Source organism: Somniosus microcephalus, chromosome 5, assembly GCF_052327205.1.
Source record: "Somniosus microcephalus isolate GS21.2 chromosome 5, FLI_Smic_1.0, whole genome shotgun sequence".
Classification (NCBI taxonomy): Eukaryota; Metazoa; Chordata; class Chondrichthyes; order Squaliformes; family Somniosidae; genus Somniosus; species Somniosus microcephalus.
In genome coordinates this window covers 97455221-97478163 of record NC_140991.1, presented here as the reverse complement: position 1 = coordinate 97478163, position 22943 = coordinate 97455221, and the positions used below count along the sequence as shown (strand labels likewise).

At 43.0% G+C, this 22943-nt stretch overlaps 1 protein-coding gene across 2 annotated transcripts in view; it reads right to left on the bottom strand.

Moving 5' to 3' along the window:
* tbc1d5 (TBC1 domain family, member 5) overlaps positions 1 to 22943 on the bottom strand; it is a 508566-nt gene that overhangs the window by 348263 nt on the left and 137360 nt on the right. Inside the window, exons 7-11 of one of the 2 annotated variants that reach the window (XM_085988017.1) lie at positions 20905 to 21007; positions 18911 to 19003; positions 17968 to 18014; positions 17811 to 17880; positions 13439 to 13611 (exon numbers count right to left, since the gene is read on the bottom strand). In XM_085988017.1, the coding sequence (XP_085844143.1) occupies positions 13439 to 13611; positions 17811 to 17880; positions 17968 to 18014; positions 18911 to 19003; positions 20905 to 21007 (486 nt within the window). Of the gene's footprint in view, positions 1 to 13438; positions 13612 to 17810; positions 17881 to 17967; positions 18019 to 18910; positions 19004 to 20904; positions 21008 to 22943 lie in introns of both variants that reach the window. The other variant, XM_085988016.1, reaches the window with a different exon arrangement.

Sequence of the window (22943 nt, the reverse complement as noted above, 5' to 3'; positions counted from 1 at the left end):
TGCCTTTTATAGAATAGCAAAATACTGTGGATGCTGGAAATCTGAAATAACAACAGAAAATGCTGGAAACACTCAGGTCAGGCAGCATCTGACCTGCTGAGTGTTGCCTTTTATAGAATCGTCCTGATTTTCACTCCATTAATTTAAATGGAATCAAAATCAGGCAGGTTCTATAAAGTGCAAAAAATCTGCACATTTAAATACTGAATATAGAAAAAATACTCTAAAATCTACTCAGAAGTTTAATGGGTCATTTAAGAATATTAAAAATTACAAATACAACAACAAATAATCTACAAATATTGCAATGGGTTCACTGGACTACAGGTTTAAATAAATACAATATTAAAAAAATCCCATTGCACAAGGTGTGTTGTTTTCACGAAAAAAGTAGAAGATAAACGTGGTTTTTTTATGAACGCCAGTCAGTACATGAATCATGGTGAAACAGAAGTACATCATCTCCACCATCTAACTTAGTGTCATCTGCAAACTTGGATATACAACTCTCTATGCCTTCACCTAAGTCATTACTATATATGGTAAAAACCTGAGGTCCGAGTACAGATCCCAGAAGAACGCAACTGGTCACTTTTTGCCAATCAGAGAATGACCCTACTCTGTCTCCTACCTCCCAACCAATTACCAACCTATGTCACAAGATTACCTCCAATTCCATGCACTCTTATTTTTGGTAATAATCGCTTGTGCACACCAACTGCTCATTAAGTGAGTGGTAGCCTTTGCAGTTATGGAGGATCTCAGGATTATTATGCGGTGCCCGCAAAGCCACTTGGGTGCAGTCGATGGCGCCCTGCACCATGGGGAAGCCCGCTATCCTGGCAAAGCCACATGCACGCTCGTCCTGCTTCTCTCTGATGATGGGGAAGCCAATGTAGTCCCTTCTCCTACTGTTGGGAACCTCAGTGACCTCCCGAATGCAGCAATAGATGGCATACTCCGAGATGTTAGCTATGTCTCCTGCTGCAGACTGGAAGGATCCGCTGGCGAAGAAATTGAGGGCCATGGTGACCACTGGGAGAGCCATGGTCGCCCTGGTCGGAGGCTTGAGGTCTGGTTGCAGGAGGTGGCAGAATTCTGTAACCACCTCCTTGGTGAAGCAGAGCCTTCTAATACACTGCTCCTCACTTATTGAAGGTAGAAGTGCTCTCAGAATACCCTCGGAGGGTAAGGCCTCCTGTTGAAAGCCCTGATGGCCTTCCTCCTCCCTCTGCGGACATGTTCCCGTCTTTATCACTGCCTCTGTCATAGATCCTGGAGGGTGAGGTTGAATGCCAGTACAGCCCCCATTAATCTTAGCAAGTGTTGTAGTTTGAATCTTTCCAGGAATAATTATGCAGCTTGTACTTGCCAGAACACTCCTGATACCAAAGAACCTTGCAATTACTAAAGAAAACTGCTGCAGTAGCAGGAACTAACACACAGCCACTCAAACGTCGCAAAACTGTCAGATGCGAGCGATTGGTGATGATCCCTTTAAATAGCGTAGTTGGAGCCAGCTTCCTGCTGCAGCATGCCACCTCAACCTGTCGTTGTTAACTCCAGCCACTAATTCCATTGGCTATAAAGATGGGAGATCGGGCGTCCAGTTGCACACTCACTGACGTCACGATCTCCATAATGGTGAGATGCCTGGCGAGCGAGTTTACCGGCAGCGCTACCGGTAACAGATCTGGCGTGCGGTGCTGGAACCCGCATCAGCTTTCAACGCTGTTTTAGCGCCATCTTGTGGCGCTAACACGTGGTGCAAACCACACAAACTTTTCCCCTGTGATCTCTTGCAACTCACTGTCCCAACCAAAGGAAATGTTTTTGTTTTCTATTCATCCTATCAATTTTTTTCTTCTCTTAGCCTTATCTGCTTCAGTGGAAGTAGTCCTGGTATCAAAAGTCACTCCTAATAACTATAGTTTCCCATTGTTTGGATTATCTCGGGAAATCTACACTGTACTGTTTTGATGGCTTTAATTACCTTTCTATAATGATATGTCCAAACCGGCACTGCTTCAACTATGGCTTAACACAAATTTGTTAAATCTTTGGCCTGGTATTCTATGCCTCTATTATTAAAACCCACAATTATTTTGGCCGTATTTGTGGCCTGATCGACCTGCATTTACACTTTCAGGGAATTATGTATTTGAATCCTTAGGTCCCTCTGTTTATACACACTCTCTCACGTCTTTCCATTGAGTATATGACTTCATTCCTTGTTTTTTTTCCTCCCAAAAAGAGTTACACTATACTTCTCCACATTAAAATGCATCTGGCACCTGCCTGCCTATTTTGCTAACCTGCCTATGTCCTCCTGAAGCCTTTTACAAGTTACTTGTTTGCCAAATCCTCTAATGTTTTGTCAGTAACTTTCAAATATTGTGCACAAGTCTAAATCATTTATATATACAGAGGACAAAAAATATATTCAGCACTGACCTCTGCAATACACCACTTCTGCCCCTTCTCCAGTCCGAGCAACAACCATTAACGACGTGTATTTATATAGCGCCTTTAACATAGTAAAATATCCCAAGGCGCTGTAGAGGAGTATTATAGGACAAAAAATTTGACACCGAGCCACATAAGGATAAATTAGGGCAGGTGACCAAAAGCTTGGTCAAAGAGGTAGATTTTAAGGAGTGTCTTAAAAGAGGAGAGAGGCGGAGAGGTTTAGGCAGGGAATTCGAGAGCTTAGGGCCTAGGCAACAGAACGCACGGCCATCAATGGTTGAGCGATTATAATCAGTAACTGTTTACTTCCTGTCCATCAACCAACTTTCTATCTATGCTGCTATATTTCATCTTCATCTTCTGCCTTAGTTTTTGTAACAAGTTTACTGTAAGACATCTTATTGAACACCTTCTGAAAATCCATATAAGCCACATTTACTGTATCCCCCTTATCTATACAAGCGGTCACTTCTTCAAACACAAAATTATATTTATCAAACACGACTTAACACATCTATGCTGACTGTTGTTGATTAACTCATACATTTCATGGAATGAAATTAAGATTCTCTTCTTTTGTACAGTAAAATAAAATACAGTAAATAAAAATCTTCATGCTTTCAATGTATTCATTACAGAGCAAAACTCTTAAAAATGCTAAACTATTGACACACAGATTCTGTCCATATGTCATAACAAAAATAAAGCAGTCCTACCTAAATATTTCATATGCCAGGCATTTATTAGGAGTCTCTATCAACAGCGGATCATTTTTAATTTTACAGGCATCTCCGGGATAACCCTAAAGTCTGATCCTAGTCCTCTGAATAGCAGGAAAGATTGTGGGCTGTGGTGGCTACAATAGAGGTAAAACCCTCGTCAAAAAAGCAGTGCAACTACAGCATTTCCTATTGTGTAATCTGCAGACTTTTTGGGTAAATGATTGCTTGTAACCCCAGCTGAATTATAATAAATTAATTTGAGAATTTTGGAAATAATCTAGGTGCATATAAAAGAAAATAAAGAAAATCTGAAAAACACAATGAGACACAAACTGACAAAATGTTACGTGTAAAGAACGGACAAGCAGGAGGAAAACACTGGTCTATCGAGCCTACCCTTCCAAACTACGCAGTTTAAATATTCATTTAATATTGCTTTGGTTTATTTTGATGATGACATTAAATCAGTCTTGATCGCCAGATATTTCTGAGAAGTTTGGTCTATAATAATCACTTAATATTGATGACCTAACATTTTCTTTTAGGGAGCAAGACATAAGAACATATGTAAACACAGCTTTTAAAAAAATATTTTTAATGGTTTTTGGTAGATATAGTAAATGCTATATTCATTAGATACCAACCACATTAAATAGAATGTTTAAAGAAACCTTGCAACATGATGGAAAGTTAATTTTATTTTCCATTTTGTAGGATTCATTGTTCAACTACAAACAACAGAGCTCTAAATATCCTGCAGAAGTGATGTAGTCAAACCAGACTATTGTACATTTATTCATGTCTCTTTATTCTATCTTTTGATACCAATTTAAAATTTTAATCTCACTCTGCATTTACTTGCCCCCACAGCTATTTGGGCATATGTCCTGATTTGGCTGGCATTGCTCAGCAGAATGAAATTCACCTCAGTCACATATATTTCATAATTTTACCTAAGTGAATGCTACCACCCAACAATCCAGTCTTGTTTCACTTCTTCTGATCCAACTTTGATCTTTTAGTTCTACTAAAACTTACCCATGTGCTTTAGTATAGGCAAAAACTATGATAAGCTAGTCCAATGGTTTCATCTATACCAAGTAACATAGCTAATGACTGCCATTATACTTGTATACACTCAAATCCCAGTAACAGATAGATAGCCCATCTGCAGTATTCTAAAAAAAATCTCTATTGCTCTAAGTGCACCAAAAAAACAACTTGCATTTATATCTTTAATATAGTAAAACATCCCAAGGCGTTTCACAGACACACAACATTTCAGGTATTCTAAACATTCTTAGTATATAATGATTTCCTATGATACTCCTTCTACTATTACTATACATAAATGAAATAAAGTTAAACAAGAACATATTCTTTGCAAAAATTGTAATTTTCTAAACAATGGTTTTTCCATATTTTTCTTCACTATCATGAGCCTTTAACGTAATTTCCCTGCAACTGACAGCAAAGCCGCGATTTCGCCAGCCGTGGCGAATCCGGTGCGGCCGGCGCAGACAGCGACCTCAAACTCTGCACCTGTCTTTATCCCACCTTCTCCAAGTGATTCTGCCCTGATTGGGCTTGTTAAGCTCGCCCTGCGAGGTTCCCGGCCAATTAAAAGGAAGCGGGTCTGATGATGTCATCTGATGACGGGTCATCAGCCGGTTTCCTTAAAGGGGCCATGTGCACATTCATTTTGACAGTTGTGCTGTCAGTGTTCAAAAGCACCGAGATGCTGCAAACACTGCACAAAGGTGCACGGCTGCACCCAGGCTCTCCCATGACTCCCTCCATATGCTTATGGGGGGAGTTACAGCACGCAGGGAAGTTCTCTTCCCTTCTCATGGGCAGAAGAGACCTCCCCAGGAGACCATCGCAGCCTGCTTGCACATTGCACAGGAGGGCACAAGCAGGGATGTGGTCAGGAGAACCAAGCTGCAGTGGCGCAAACCTTTCAATGATCTCAGTAAATCATGAAGCATTACTGCAAAGCCACACTCAACCTCATCCTGCTGTACCACTCATCACATCCCCATCCTACTCCTGCACATCTTTACTCACACCAACTTACCTTGCACCTCCACCCATCCCTCTCTATCTACATTATCACTTCCCCATCTCACTAGCCACCCCTCACACGCACTGTCATCCTACTGCAAGCATACAAACTAACAACACACAAGGGTAGGCACTTGGGTGGTTTAGCCAATGTTCATGTAAAATTTCTGGTGATGTGCTGTCAAACAGTTAAATCTTTATCTTGAACACTTTGCATTCTTGGACAGATTTGTGTGCACCTTTGGAAGTGTCTTAGTGAGTTGCAGTGAATGGTGAGACATAACGACCCCACCCCCACTGGTGAGGAGTGTGAAAGGAATGGCTTGGACATTGTAGGGATGCTTTATGGTGTTGGTGTGGGGTGGTGCCAACATGGTGCATCATGTGGCAGCCAGGGTGCTCAACGTTAAGTGAAGCAAATCTGGACATGGTGAAGCCATCGCTGTGCATGGGTGATGAAGCCCCGTGTCCTGTGCAGCATTAGTTGATTGCGGAGAAGGCTGGTGTGGATGTTGGTGCTGGTGTTGGGGCTGATCGTGTTGGGACCAAAAAGTGAGATTTTTTCAAGGGCACCGATGCTGATGGAATAGATGGCAGGTGAGGTTGAGATGACAGAAGTAATCTGTCAATGTTGAGATAGGTTGTTCCAAGGAGATGACAGTGAAGAGAGAAAATACTCCAAACACTGCAAAAGTGCATACAGCTCAAAAGTGGGTTCCAAATCATTAATGCTCCAGCTTCTGACATTGGAAAGTGACCAACTGTAAAATGGTAGCTTTTATACCACTTTTGCAGCTGTCACCTATTCAAAGAAATGGAGAGTTGTTCAGAACCCGACATACTTGCCTGGCGTGATCCCCGAGCGACGGAAACCTCGTGGAAAACTTTGCAAAATGCTTTGGAGCAGGTAAAATGGTGATTAAATTACTTTAAACACCCTCTTAACTAGCACAATTGCATGACCCGCTGCTTAGTGCCGGGTCTGCAAAGCGCAGGCAGAGCCGGCACTAGGGAAATTGACAAGGAGGCGGGTTTAGAGTGGGATACCGCCTTGCTGTCAATCTTTTTGATTTTGACAGCGGATCCGCCTCCGGACCCGCCCTCTGAGCGCCAGCAAAATTCAGCCTCAAGAGTTAACAGTGACGATGAGACTACAACTTTTACTCTCTGTAGTTAAGCACCTGAGCTCTGCTCAGCACCTTAAAATAGAGGCCAGTAATTCTCTGCATTTGGAATGATAAGTGCAAAATGTATATCCTATTCACTATTGAATCATCAATGAGCTGCTAGTACCCATTCTATTTGATCCCATGTTACAAAATATTTTTATTGGAAACTCAAATAAATTTTGTCCAGACTAGGCTATTCTGGATTTATATCAAAATTACACAAATTTGTTATGATGACAAATATTGCATGGTAAATTTATAGTTCAGCTTTCTATCAAAGTAACTAGTTGTTCCATTATACACTCCCTTTACTAACAATTTAGCGTGAACTCTTTTGAGGTGAACATTCTAGATGAGCCAAAATATTTTTTTAAATATGTTCTTCAATAGACATAACGTACACCCAGTAAGATTACAATTCTCGGAAAAACAGTATCATTTGAGGTTTCCTGTTTTTAATAAAAAAAGTTGTGGTTCAGATGTTTAAGCAAAGTTTAACCACAAAATTGTCAAATAAAGTAGTTTATTAGTGTAATGCTTGTTACTCTAAAATGTTGTGTTCAAATTTAGTGAGTATATTAAGTTGCAACTCTGCCACATTTTAGTCTTCACATCTGCAGTATTATTTGACAACTTCATATTTAAATGCTAATTACTAATGCAATGACATACCAGGGAATTATATATAAATCATTTTATCATGTTTAAAATACATATCAAATATATCCTTTCTGTCTTGGTGCCATACAATAGTTTTTGTAAAGGTGGACTGCACAGCATATTGTGACATGAGCAATAAAGTCACAGGTACTCCCAATCCCTTTCTTATTAATGTAAATGGATGACAGTGTATTAAGCTAGGGTAACTTAAAAATGAAATACAAGTATATTGCGTCATACAGACACATGAAAGAAAGAAGAACTTGCAATTATATAGCACCTTTCATGACCTTAGGATGTCCCAAAGTGCTTCACAGCCAATTAAGTACAGGAAACTCTCGATTTACCGGCACCTAAATAACCGGAAATCTCGGTTAACCGGCAAAATTCAGGAGTAGGTTCAGGTAAGTTTTACTTCATATTGTATTTGCCTTCCTCGATCTGTTGCTGTGCAAGGGTGTGGCTGCAGCTGTTGCCAAGCTACAGAGATGCTTGGAACTTGTGGCCATTGTTCTGCACCTGTTGCTAAGCAACAGGGTTTGTTGCTTTATACGGAGCTCTCAGCTCTCCGTATCTTTTACTATAGCTCTCGGTTATCCGGAATTTTTGATGAACCGGCACCACGCCGGTCCCGGATAAAAAAGAGTTTCCTGTACTTTGGAAGTGTAGTCACTGTTGTAATGTAGGGAAACATGGTTAAAAAGTTCTAATCACAGTTTGTGTCGATTTTACATATGGCTAGTGCCAGAGTTGTCTGACCCACATAATTGAGTTTTATTCTAACACTGTACTGCTGAACACATCAGTCTACTTTCAACAAAGCAGTAAGCGTCAATGGTATGCAGTAATTCGGAGTACAAAGCCGATCACTTCAATATTCTTCATTGCATAGTCTATTCCTCACAATTATTCATCACTGATCCTCAAAATATATATAGATGTGGTTTTATTTTCTCTTTCTTTCTCCACTTGCTCAGGTTATTTCTAACACATCAATTGCACAGAATTTAGACCATTAAGGGATGCTTAACAAAAATAAGATAACTACCACCCTGTATGGACATTAGTTGCTAAAGGCACCATTTTTAATTCAGTACACAATGGGGCCGATTTTCCCGCAGGTGCGGGGAACTGTCGGGTTCCCCGAATGTCGGGTTCCGACACGAATCTAAATGGGTCAGCCAGCTGCACGCAATTTTCCCTCAATTGGCCAATTTATTTCCATCGTGTGGGCACCCTTGCTAATTGTCCATTTCCAGTCAGAAAGCCCCACAGTATGATGTCATCATTCATGGTGCTTTTAAAGTGTCCAGCAAGCTTTTCAACCTCTGCAGGCTTCCCAACCAGTCATACAGAATGGCAGAGGAGCCTGCACCAGCTGCTGCCAGCGGCAGAGGCCGAGCTGCCGCCAAATTTGATGAGACGTCACTGCAGACATTGGTGGATGGGGTTAGGGCCCACAGGGAGGTCCTCTTCCCTAGCTCAGGGAGGAAGAGGCCTCCCAAAGAGACCAGGGCTGCTTGGATGGAGGTGGCTGCAGAGGTGAACTCTCTGGGAGTCACTAGAAGGACCTGGATGCAGTGCAGGAAGCGCTTCCATGACCTTCACTGTACAGGAAAAGTAAGTATGAAGTTTCCATCACCCTCAACCTGATCACCATTGCCTTTCCCCAACAGCACTCAGCTTCAGCAATCTCTTCCTCCACATCACACTTCACAGTCACATCCATGCACCCTTACCCATTCCCTATCTCTCGATGCTCACATTCACGTAACTATTCCACCATGCAGCCCTCACACTGCCTTTCACTCTGATGCTTGGAACACAACTGACAACACATAGGGAGGGCCCTTGGTCTTGCAGCCTCACACCATCTTTGTCTCCTTCTAAGTATCTATGCTATGTAATCTCTACACTCACTCCTGCACTCTCACTCAAACTCCACTTGTCTCACTTATTGCAGGAAAAGAGAGCTCACAACAGGAGAGCGCGAGCCAGGACTGGAGGAGGGCCACCCTCAATCGCGCACCTGACCCCCTGGGAGGAAGCAGTGATGGAGATTGTCGGGGCTGACGTCGCTCCGAAAGCTGGGGAAGGAGAGACAGGAGCAAGCCCGCAAGTGAGCATCAGCAGATTGTGGAGACAGGGACAGCAGTGGAGAGTCCTCATCGGAGGGCGCAGGCCTCTGCCAGCTCAGCTGCATGTCGACCCTATGCCTCTGGGTCCATCCGCAAGAAAGGAGGTGATGGATCTCCATGCACAGGTGCAGGAGTCTCTGGCAGGTTTTGTCTCCAGGGTCGCTGCGAGTGTGCAGCGAATGGAGGAGTCCATGATGAGTATGAGCAGAGCCTTATTGGAGTCATTGGCGCACGAAAGCATCACCATGGAAAGGATGGCTACCTCCATGGTAAGGCTGGCTGCAGCCGAGGAGAGGAGGGCTGCAGCCGAGGAGAGGAGGGCTACGGCCATGGAGGAGCTTAGTCGCCAGGGTATCGAAAACATGGTGAATGCTCAGAATAGAATGACATCTCGAGGAGCGATGGGCATCTATTGAGCACCGAAACCAGACCTTCATGGAAGTCCCTCTGAGCAGGACTTCCAGTGCAGATACGGGTCCCCATGGCCCCCCTGATGTGCAGCAAGGTGCTCTCCAGCCACTGAGGGGGAGCTGACCCATGAGAGGGAGGTTGTTGGCACACTTGAAGAAAGTGGGGGCTCCTCTCCACGCGCTCTCACTTCCATGCCACTTCAGAGCCGTCGGTCAGAGCCCCGCCAGAGTCCACACCCAAGTGAGATAGGAGTCTCAACCCAGCAGACTGTTGACGAGCCCTCACAGGCACGCCACCCCAGAGGACGCCCGCCAAAGGTGTCGAGACAGGAGCAGCAGGAAAGCGAGCAAGGGGCCGCCACATCTGCTGAAGCCACAGGGGTACCACTACGTAGGAGCACGAGTAAGAGAAAAATAAAGCACCACTAATCACAAAGGTATTCACTTGGGTGAAAAGTCTTGTATATAGTTTTAATGCCATCAGTTTCTTGTACATAAAAAAATCTGGTGGCAACTGCTGGTGTTGTGGCGTCTGTCATTTGGCAAATGGGGATTTCACATTGAGGCCTTAGGATTACTTGCAGATGTCAGCAAGCTGGTCCAATAGGCAGAAATGCGCAGGGATGGGCCACTGTCCATGGTCAGTTAAGAAGCAGCGAGGCTACAGTGTTTGAGGTACCAGGCTATGCAAATCTGGCCAGGATGAGTGCGTTCCTTGCATTCCGCCCAGCAATATTCTCGCGCACTGGTGCCGCTGGTTGACGGGCCTCTGCAGGATGCTCGTTTCCGTCCTCCTCCTCATCATCATCCTCATCCGAGGCGGCTCTGTGAGGAGCCTCTTGGTCCTGCGGAATCGGCAAGCCATGATGCTGTGCCATGTTGTGAAGCACACAGCATACTACAACGATTTTGGAGACCCTGGCTGCTGAGTACTGTAGGGCTGCACCTGATCTATCGAGGCATCTGAAGCGCATCTTTAGCAATCTGATGGCTTGCTCGATAATGCATCTGGTGGAAATGTGGCTGGAGTTGTAGCGCTCCTCAGCTTCGTTGGCTGGTCTCCTCACCGGCGTCATTAGCCAACTCCGCAGGGGATATTCCTTGTCTCCAAGTAGCCATCCCTGAAGTTCGTTTGGCGGACGGAATATTGGAGGCACAGTAGACTGGCGCAGTATGAGGGAGTCATGGCAGCTGCCAGGGTACTTGGCACAAACATGCAAAATCTCCTTCTTGTGGTCACACACCAGCTGAACGTTAAGGGAGTGGAAGCACTTGCGGTTGACAAAAAACTCCTGGATTGCGATGGGGTGCCCTAAGGGCCACATGTGTGCAGTCAATGACGCCCTGCACCCTTGGAAAGTCTGCCAGCTGAGCTAATCCACGCGCTCGCGCCCTCACACTTGCGCGATCCCGGGTGAAATGGATGTGATTGTGTGCGAAGGCAAAGAGGCCATCGGTGACCTGTTTGATGCAAGTGTGTGCGGCCGCCTGGGAGATACCGCGGATGTCTGCTGCTGATCCCTGGAAGAAGCCTGAGGCATAAAAGTTGAGTGCGGTGGTGACTTTGATGGCCACTGGTAAGGAGTGTCGACCTGGTGCTCTGTCGACCTGGTGCTCTGGGCAGCAGGTCTTGCTGTAGCATTGCGCAGATGTCAGTCACTACCTCTCGCGAAAGTCGGAGCCGCCTTTGGCACTGCTGCTCAGTCATGTTGAGGTAGCTCACCCTGTGTCTGTAGACCCTGTTTGGGGGGTATCTCCTGTGCCGACGGCCTTCCATGCGCTGGCCCCTTCTGGCCTGTGCTGCCTCAGGTGGCTGAGCCGCAGCCTGTTGCTCCTGCTGGTGCTGCTGTTGCTGCTTTGTTGCTGGATCTGCTGCAGCCGCCTCTGCTGTTGGAGATCCTCTAATGCCAAGAAGGGGAGGAACAAAAGGCCTCCCATGCTTCTGGCAGATGCCTCCGTTGAGGAAGTGCTGAGTGAGGGTGCTGAGAGGGGCTTCCCAGAAGTTCACACTGGAGAAGTGTGAGGCTCCAACCTTCCACAGCTGTGCCTAAGCCTTCAACAAGTTGCCCCAAGTCTTGAGCAACAAGGTCCTGCAGCCTACAAATGCTGGCTGATTAAATCTCTTCATTCCTGATGGAACTCCAGCTGAAAGTAAGCAAGCCGACATTGTTCACGCCAGGTTTCATCAGCGGTGTTCCCACCAGGCGTGGTTTACATGGGGAAAGGCTGAAAATTCCAAGGGCCCCTTAAAATAGGATTACAGATGCCAATTATTGCTCATTAGGCTTCTGTCGACCATTCCCACCTGCTACGGGCGGGACTGATTCGGGTCGCGCTGAAACAATGGGGCGAAAGTCGGACGGGGCAGGGAGAGTCGTGACCCCCTATTTCTGCGATTTTCAACCCCCGCCCGCCTGAAACCCCGCCTGACGGCTCCAGGAAAATCGGGGCCAATGTATTTTCAACTGGAGTCACACTTTACGTCTTCAGGGAAGAGAAATGGTTAATCTTTTAAAAAAAGGAATTAAATTAAATCTGTATCCTTATAACCATGACAATAGTAAAACAACTTAGGCATAACTCAAGTTGCCTTAACAGTTCATCTATTTTTACAAACTTATTGTGGCTGCCAGTTCTTGTTGCAATAAATGACATGAATGTTTCTATCTCTTGAAGCTGTAAAACCTAGTGACGCACTCATTACTTTGTACACACAAAATAGCATACTCAGAATAATTTTTGAAACCTTTATTTCTACAGAATTATACTGTTTCAAGTCCTTCCACTTAATTATTTTTCACATGACCCGAATATGTGAAAAAATTGAGCTTTGGCAGTTATGGAAATAGGCTACACGGTTTATATAGAATTGTAACATTATCCCCAAATTTGTTTACTGTTCCAGTAAATATGTTTTTTTTTCTGTGCATAGCTCATGAAATAACCATTGCCTATTGTACATGTTGCTTGCACAATTTATTACTATAGGCAATACTTAAAACATATGGGCCTAGAAATTCAGTTAGGGGCGCCCAGCTCGCCTGGGCGCCGGAATTACCGCTGCGCGCGGAGCCACTTACGCCAGCGAGAAATTCAGTTTCAGTGCCCCAAGTGGAAGCCGGCCGCTAAACAAGGGTTTCGGCGCCCTGCTTGGGGCGCTGAAACTGAATATCGGCGTGCAAAGTGCCGCAGCGCCACCCGCTGCGGCACGGCAGCCTGCGGTACTGCAGGCCTTCCTCTCACTCTTAAGGGGGAGGTGCCTGCAACAGCGCGATCCCCGCTCGCGAGTGCCGGCAAATGAGCCCGGCACCAAGGAGAAGTGCCGGGCTCTCTGGAAACAGCCGGCAATGCCGTGGGGGGGGGCGTGGGGGGGTGTAGGAGGCCGGGGACGGAGGTGCAGGCAGGCGGCCGCCGAAAAAGCGGCCGGCCGCACCTCCACCTTAACTCGCCCCACTACCGGCACAGGTAGGCCCCGTGTACCGGTCGCTGTTTGCGGCCGGCGCGGGGGAGGCGGCAGCAACCAAATATGGCCAGCGGGGCGATAGCGGGGCGCTGCGCACACCGATGACGTCATCGGTGGCGGCGCAGCGCTACTGGCTAACGCCACCATTAGCGCCCCGCTAAATACCGTGGTAGGTTTGCACAGTGGCGCAAAAGCCCTCTTTGGGCGCAAACTGGTGGCGCAGGCCACTGAATTTCTAGCCCATGATTCTTTACATAATTTGCACAACTAAATCATTAAGTATTTTTTTTAATGGAGCTACATTTATGAAGCAAGTTAGATAAAATTGCATAGAATCACTTACATTCCATAAATCTGAGGTGCTATTTCTAGTCGATTAAGGTGCATGTATAGCTCTGTGTCATATTTCTTTAACAGCTGGTCTTGAATGCGATTTACTTTGGAAACTATAGCAAGTGAGGGCCCCATGTCCTGAGGTCTTGCAAATGGTACAGCTGTAACCATCTCTTCTTTTCCCTAAAGAGATAAAATGAGTGTCCAGATGAAAATACAATGTAAAACTTACCTACATTTAAAAATATCAGTCTCGCACAATATTAATCATATTTTATTAGCCAATTAAATCACTATTAAATCTCTATTAATTCCTGCTAATGTCACAAACAAGATTTCAAACCTTTACCATGTAATCAGACCCAATACAGTAACCAAACTACCACTGATTAGTAACCATGAATAGTACATTACTCACCCTGAAGTAAAAATAACTCCTTCAGAATTAATGTATATTTTATTAAATATTTATTTATTTATATAAATAAATAGCACTGCGCTTATCCCCTACTTTAAATCTTGGTGTTCTTTCCTTATCTGCTGTTGTAATTACAGCCTTTAAATGTCACCCCGTGCTCAGATCATCAAGTACTACGCATATAAAAATTCCTCCTCTCGCAAAGAAACAACTCCATTGAATGTTATAGGTTTAACCACAAATCAATACACTTTAATGCAAGCTATACACAAGAAAGTTGAAATAACTGCTACATATGCTTGAATTGGACTTCACTCTAGATCCAGCCATACTACAAAGAAATCCAAAATCACAGGAATTATACATTGCAAAGGATTCTCCCAAGCCAGGAATCAGAGAGTAAAACACAACTTTCCCTGTGGTCACAGTAATGCTCATAAGCTTTAGAGCTCTTAACTTATCCCAATCTGTTGTGAAGCCATCAATTCTCCCTGGGCGGAACACACGCCCCATTTAAATGTTACTGAGTATCCTTCCAAGGGCATCTGTCTTGACTGTCACCAGATGATACTGATCGGGGCATCCCCAAGCTCACCAGGCAGATCTGCTGTGGTAAATCTCTTTCAGGACTAATGAGAATGAAAAGTAAAGTACATCTAGAGACTCACAGGGCTCGATCACAAGAGCCCAGAGTCACAAGTTGTAGTATGGTGATGGGAGGGATCCCAAATCTTATGTTATGTGTTTGCAATTTGCGGAAGCTTATGCCTATGGATCATTAATTAATTTACATTGTACGAATATCTGTAGCTTTCAGATCCACTTGTCATCCTTCACAGATGCTGCAGCTTTCATTATTATCCTAATACATTAACAAACTTTTAGTAGATCATAGTGATTAAGGCTGTATCCATTGTTCTACTAGCACCTCCTTTGGCAGGGCTACAATGTAGATGGTCACAGAGTTGTCCTCTATTGCTAGCATTGTTTGTCAATGTCCTGAAGGCAATAGCCAAATCCAAAATAGTTAAAAGTAGAACAACAACTACTTGCGTTTATATAGTGCCCTTAACATAGTAAAATGTCCCAAGGCACTTCACAGGAGCGTTATCAAACAGAATTTGACACCGAGTCACATCAGGAGATATTAGGATAGGTGATCAAAAGCTTGGTCAAAGAGGTTGGTTTTAAGGAGTGTCTTAAAGGAGGAGAGAGAGCTAGGAAGGCTGAGAGGTTTAAGGAGCGAATTCCAGAGTTGAGGGCCTAGGCAGCTGAAGGCATGGCCGCCAATGGTGGAGCAATTAAAATCTGGGATGCGCAAGAGACCAGAACTGGAGGAGCGCAGAGATCTTGGAGGGTTGTAGAGCTGGAGGAGGTTACAGAAATAAGGAGAGGGGAGGCCATGAAGGGATTTGAAAACAAGGCTGAGAATTTTAAAATTGAGTCGTTGTTGGACTGGGAGCCAATGTAGGTCAGCGAGCACAGGGGTGTGGGTGAATGGTCCGTGTTAGGATTATGGTTAAAATCCAGTGGGTCATACAGAGGAAAACGATAGCTTCTTTTATAATGATCTTTGATTGCTGGCTTGTGCAGCCCTGGTCTCTTGCAGGCGATGGTCGGTTGGACAGTAAAACTAGCAGATTTTTTTTTTTTTTTTTTTTTAAATACAGGTGACCAGGAAGATCCACTTTTTTTCGTTCATCTTAGTGCCTGTCACTGGCTTAACTGTGGCTAGTAAAAGCACTGCACAGGTGGGTGTGTGATCTTTGTGGATTTTAAATACATCTCCCCTACACATGCATTTTAAACACATTAACACATGGCATCATCACAAGACAGGCAGACATGACCTAATGGACTACATCATGACACGTATACATTGTGCCTGGGTAGTGACTAATTTATCAAGACTGAACCTGTGCATATGTATCCCTCAGAACACAATTTGCTACCGAGCTCCCTGCGACTTGTAATGTAAATTTGTGAGAGCAGCTATCAAGCTGTTAAGTCAATGCAATACCATTTTCAGACTACAACGAATGTCATGTGACCAAACCTCTAGGAAAAGGTCCAACTAAAGTTGGCACCCTAATTGTTCAGCATCATAGACCACTATACCCAATTTGGTGTCAGCCATAAAAATGGATACCTTGGATAAAATTCCATTCTCTAAAGTCATTTATAACAATAAACAACACTGGCTCAACACTGATGCCTATGAGACTTCATTAGCAACTACTTTCCACTCTCAACACTTTCTGTATGACTGCCTGGCTCACAGGTCTGCAATTTGAGAGTTCATCCCTTGCTCCATTTGCTACTTTCCAATCTATTTGTCTGTTACCCGATTACAATGAGCTTTGAAAGATGTCAGTGAGGGAATTTACCATCTCCTCAATCAACTCCAAATGTACTCTTGGATCCAAATTGTTAAGAGCCTGGGGCCTTGCTTACCTTCAGCTTCCTAAGCATTTCAACAAGCCTTCCTTTGTGATACTAAATGTTTCCAGTCTGCTCTCTCCAGTCTATACTCCTTTCTAAACTCAAGCATTTTTCCTCTCTTTCATTGGCAAAACCAATCATAAAATAATGAGGACGGGCCATTTAGGCCAAGCTCGTTACTTCTACAGATGATGCACTGTTTTCTCTATTCTGAACTCTGTCCAACATATTTGATCTTTGCAGAATTTCCCCCTGTCCCCCGAAGTACTCACTCTACATAATATCGATCTAACAAACTAAATGTCAAAGTTGACCTCTGCTTTCCACAGTCTTATAATCATATGATTAATCTTTGGCTTATAATCAAATGTCCTTGAGATGCACCCCATTTGATTAGTTTTGTTAATAACAATTTCACAGTAACTGGATACTTTCACTGAATGTTGAATAATTGCACCCAGATCCTCTTTCTTTCATTGTGTACATATTTCTACGCTGACTTGAATTACTTTACAATAGTCCACATTGTAGATCTATCTGCCATCCTGTGTTAATCTACTAAATTATTCCAAATTTCCTTGAATACTATTACTATCCTTTTAATACTTCTGGTCTAGATTAATAACTGCAAATGCAAATTTTATATTACTATAATTTGGAACACACTTTGATAATTTTGAAAGCTATCACAAAGTTTACAAAAAATACTATGCAGTCCACACAATACATCGTCATTTATGGACCATTCTTGTTCTCTATTCATTTTTCTCCCCCTCCATCGATATGATAGTAACCATTTAAAATATTTATAAAATGTACATGATTTAATACAAATCAGCACACTTCCACTAAAAGAAATCAAATTTCAGATTATAATAGAAGACATTTCTTTTCTTCATTACGAACTCCTGATGTAGCAGCTGCTCCTGAACAAAACATTTGTTTCAATGATCGTCAAAGGCAATTTTGAAGGCCACTTATCCTTTTGGTTCCTGAATAGAAGAATGAAAACTCCTGGTTTTAAAATACTAATGACTGTAAAGACAAAATCTGCTCGTGTACTCTATCCCAATCTTCCCAATTATCATGCCTCTTTCTCTTCCCAGGATGAAATGTTAATTAACACATTTCCTGCAACTATATTCACCAGAGAATGAGAGAATTGGTTTTGGTCAGAAATATTAAGATAATTAGAGTGCACTGTTCTTTTAAACAGAAGTGAAACTGGGACTGCAGCTAATATAATTGACCAGAGCAATAGTGTTTAATTCCACTGCAAACTTAAAAAATATTTATTATGAATATATAACAAATAAATAAATAAACCTTTAATGCACCTATTGGAACTTCCTGATATCCACACGGGTAACGAATGTGATCGGGAAGGGAAGGAGCCAGCCAGTTCACAAGAAATTAGGAGAAATAATTAAGTAGTTTTGTGTTAAGTAACTTGAGAGGAAAATGTACATAATAAGTTAAAATATTTAAATTTATCATAAACTGATTATTAAAATGAACATACCTTTCTTATTTCTCTTTCAAAGCTTGAAAACCATGGTTCTGCAGTGTCCATAAGTTGTGAGAACATTGCACTGAAGAGATAAGAAGGCAAGCTTAAAAATAAATACAAGCAAAACAAAGTGTATAACAAAAAAAAATGATGTTACTTCTTAACTTACTAAGCATCATGTTCCAAGAACTCAGGGTTGAGGAGGGCTTTCATTTCCTCACTGTGGAGATATAAATCTGCAAAGTTAGTAAAATATTCTTTTCTATACCAATATATTCAGCTGTGTTTACTGCTTGACCTATAAAACTGCCAAAATCCAAGTATTCACATTGGGCATCAACAAAAATAGCTCTGTGTAACCATCCTTTATAACTGCAAATACTAAGACCATTTTTAACGAAAAATAATAAAATGATTGACATGTTTATCTTTAGATTTAAAAAAAATTAAGTTCTCCCTCCCCCTCTCCTAAAAGCAGCCCCATGCATCCATTCCAATTTCTTTGTTTGGAATGGTGGGACATGGTCCAGCTCACAAAATACAGTTTGCTCAAGTGTGTCAGGAACAATACCCTCATTTTAGACGTTTTCTCCTTATCCCAAGATATATCACCCCCATGGGAAACTTGTGGAAACGTTAGTCAAGACTGAAATCTAAGCTTTGATTTTCTTGCTGAGTCCAGCGCTGTACATTAACAACCATTTAGTACTCTGGGTAGCAACTGTGTGGTCGCGTTCCTGAGCAATCCCCACATGAAACATTCTAGTCATGAAAAGATTGTGGTCAGTCAGCAACGTTTTACTGGCTTGGTACTTATATAGAACTTCACTTTTGTAATTTTTCCTCTTGATTTCTCTGCTCCGTCCCCTGCCAACAGTTATCCTCTGGAATCCACAATACCAACTGCATTTTGATTTGCAGTAGACGTGTAGGAAACCACCCCTCATCTCAGCCCATAGTCTCTCCTCTAAATGACCAGACAAGACTGAGAAAGTTGCATCAGCGCTACTCCAAGTGCAAATGTTAGTAAAGCCTTGACAATACCTATTTCATGTTTATTTGAACTTCAAAATAAATCATTTACAAATATGCAGAACTTATATAGATAAAACTTGCCTTGGATTTGCTGTTTCACTGGCATGCGAGAAGGCTTGGTGATCACAGTGTAGAATAAAGATGAGAGGGGCCAGTAGTTCATGCATGCCCTAAAAGATTAGCATCACAAAAAAAATCAATAGAGCTGGATCATTCTTATTAATCAAATTAAATAAGAAAATGCGTACTCTGGAAAATGAACTAGGAGATGTTAAAATGGAGTCACCTCAATGGCTCAGTGAATTTACGTAGAGCGTGAGGCATGCAGACCAGAAAGGTACCAGAGATATATACCCAAAATGTTAACCTGTTTTTTCTCTTCACAGATACTGATGGGGCTGTTACACACTCCCAGCATTTTCTGTTTTTGAAACATTTTAAATCTGGCATGATATATTATACAAATCATTGAATTATTTCACTTTGATGCTATTTATGCATCAAGGTTAGCCTAAAAATGTGATATGAATGTATGATTTTCAAATTTAATTGCCACAATAAATGGACAATTAATTACAGATTTTAGCCTAAAAATTCAGGTGGTTTGCAGCACTCATTACTGCCATGAAATGGTGGTATAACAGTGGCCGGCGTTCTTCCGCCAGTTGGTGGCAGGTCTCGCAGCGGCCGCCCTTTTCAGCAGGTCGGCAGCGCTGCCGTTGCCTGCGATCTGTGAAAGTATTTTAATGAGTTAGAGCATGACGGCATTCAGCGTGCAACAGCGAGTTGCCGCCAGATCATCCATTTTGGAGTTTGCCGCTCCCATTGCTTCCCACTCTAGATCACACCAGTGCGTGCTGCCGCTAAAAGGTGTTTCAGCAGCGTTAACGACCATGAAGAGTCTGGCAGGACTTACGAGGATGGATGCTGACAAGTGGAAAACACCCCAGATGGATGCCGGAACTTCAAACGCCTCCTTTGCCAAGGTTCTTCTTTTAAATGTTAATTTTTTGCCCATCAGTGGTGGGGGGCAGAGGTGGGGGGGGTGTTGCATTTTCTGGCAGTTTTCCGGGAGGCCTACAGTGTTTGTGGGTCAGTAAATCAATGGGTGAACTCCACTGCAATGTTTGAAGATCATCTCTGCTAAGATCTCTTTCATCTTTATGATGATAGCGTCACCAGACCGTCACCCCCTAGCAGATCTGGAAACTCCTTAAGATTTTAAGGAATTATAAATAATTTATTCAAAATTCCATAACCAATTATTTATCAAATAATTATTTTGTGTCGAGTATGCAAGGCCCACTAAAAGCTGCCACGATGACTACAGAGTTAAGCACTTTCAACAGTAACCATTGGGGAAAGATTAGTGTTAGAGAACGCAGATGCATTCATTTCATAAACTATTAAAAAATCCACAAACATCGGGTGGCAGCTAATATTTTTGGAGCAAGTATGGCAACTGTTCGGGTCGCTCCTTTCTTCCCCGTTCCCCTATACTGCAAGCGGGAGACAGAAGCGACCTTTGGCCTCCTTCTGAGATTAGCGCTGCAAAGAGCGCGTTACACCAGAAAATCAACGCCACGCTGATGTTAATGAGCAGGCAGTACCATAATGCCGGTACTGCCTGCGCTCTCTCAGCGGGCGGCCGTTATCCTTGGCTGCCGCTGTTACCAGCAGGTTTCCAGCGTTCTCCAATTTTTAGCCCTTTATCTTTTTGTAGCCTGCACTTGAACATTTAAAAAAGAAATATGATCATGCTTTATAATTTAAAGACAGGCAACTCTGCAGATAGAAATACATTTGGGGAAAGACAGAATAATTAAAACATTAATGTGAAGATCACTAAATCTTTAGTGCATGAAGGTTTTTTCTATAAAAAATCGACTAGAACACAACACTAAAACATATGCAATGTGTAACTTGCAGCAGACTTAAATGCTTTAGGGACAGAATGTTATGCCCAGAATGAATGCATATTTATTCTTAGTAAATGTCACAAGACACTTTTCTCACAGTCCAATTTTAAACTGCTTAATTATTCAACCAAACCTGTACAGTATTTCATTACCTGCTTGTAAAGCAGCTGCTCATTTTCTCTCGCATAACAAAACAGGATATCTGTCAAGATCTGCCTCACACTTTCCTGTTGGAAATACTGCATTTCAGGAAACCTGAAATACACAACATCTCGGTTATTAAAGCAGCTGTTGACACACATCATCTAAAGAAATGTTGTTCCTTTTTGTTCCCCTATACAGGCCATTTTTAACAATCCCATCAGACTACCTTTTGTTAACGTTGTGATCTTCTTACAATACTATTTGAACTAAACTAGTTTTGAAATTAAAATTAAAATGGCCTATTAGAATTTTGTCTAAATATGTCAAATAAACTTCTGTAAACTTAAAAAATTAATTTCCACTTACTTAAAATAATCAGACAAATTAACTTGGTGTTTTCTCCTCTTCCGAAGGCTGTCCTTACTTGTACCCCATTTTTTAAAAAAAGTTGTTCTCAGGATATTAATGACATTGTCAACACTGCATTTATTGCCCTGTGAAGGTGGTGGTGGGCTGCCTTCTTGAACCACTGAGGTCCTTGTGGCAATGGTGAGGTAAGGAATTCCAGGATTTTGACCCAGCAATGATGAAGAAAATCAAATATGGAATTCAAGAAACCTCTTTACCCAGAGTGGTGAGAATGTGGAACTCGCTACCACAGGGAGTATTTGAGGCAAATAGTATAGATGCATTTAAGGGGAAGCTAGATAAGCATATGAGAGAGAAGGGAATAGAGGGTTATGCTGGTAGAGTTAGATGAGGAAGGATGGGAAGAGGTTCGAGTTGAGTATAAACGGTGGCATGGACTGGCTGAGCTGAAAGACCCGTTTCTGTGCTGTATATTCTAATGCAATACGTCCAAAACAGGGTTGTGTGCGACTTGGAGGGGAACTTGGAAATGTTGGTGTTCCCACAACATTGCTTCTCTTATCCTTCTTGATGGTAGAGATCGCAAGGTGCTGTTGAAGTGCTCTGGTGATGGAGGGTATGGACAATATGGACGGATTTCTCTTGCCTATATGGTGTTGAGCTTCTTGAGTGCTGTTGAAGCTGCACTCATCCAGCCATGTGGTGAGTATACCATCACAGTCCTGCTGGAGCCTTGTAGATGGTGGAAAGACATTAAGGAGTCAGAAGCTGAGCCACTTGTTGGAGTACCCAGCCCCTCTACTGCTCTTGTAGCCACAGTATTGATATGACTCATCCAGTTAAGTTTCTGGTCAAAGGTGTCCCAAAAGATGTTGCTGATTAGTGACTTGGTGATGACAGTATGGGTGAAGGTTAGGGGGAGGTAGATAGTTGGCACTTTTTTCTATTTTTGGAGATGGTATTTACCTGCCACTTGTCAGCCCAAGCCTGGCTGTTGTCCAGATCCTGCTATAGGCTGGTATGGGCTGTTTCATTATCGTTGCATTTGTCAATGAAGCTGAACACTGTATAATCATCAGTGTACAGCCCCATTGCTTATCTTATGATGAAGGGAAAGTCATTGATGAAGCAGCTAAATATTATTGGACTGAACATGCTACCGTCAGGCACTTCTGCAGCAACGTCCTGAGCCTGTGATGATTGGCCTCGGACAACCATGGCCATCTTCTTTTGTATGACCTAAGCCACTGGAAGGTTTCTCCATTGACCTCAGGTTTGCTAGGCATCCTTGGTGCCATACTCAGTCAACTGGTGCCTTGATATAAGAGGACAGAGGGGGGTTTAAACTAACTTGGCAGGGGGATGGGGTACAGAGTGGAGCTATAGTAGGGGGTGATTTACAGCCAAATACAGAGGAAAAAACAAGTCAGCTGGGAAGGCAGAGCAAATATGTGAAGGCAAAAGGGAATATGGCAGGGCTGGAAGGCATTTATTTTAATGCAAGGAGTCTTGCAAATAAGGTGGATGAACTGAAGTTGTTGTTGAACACATGGGAGTACGATATTGTTGCTATCACGGAGACATGGTTGAGGGAGGGTCAGGACTGGCAGCTCAATATTCCGGGTATAGAATCTTCAGGCGAGACAGAGGGGGGTGTAAAAGGGGAAGGGGTGTTGCA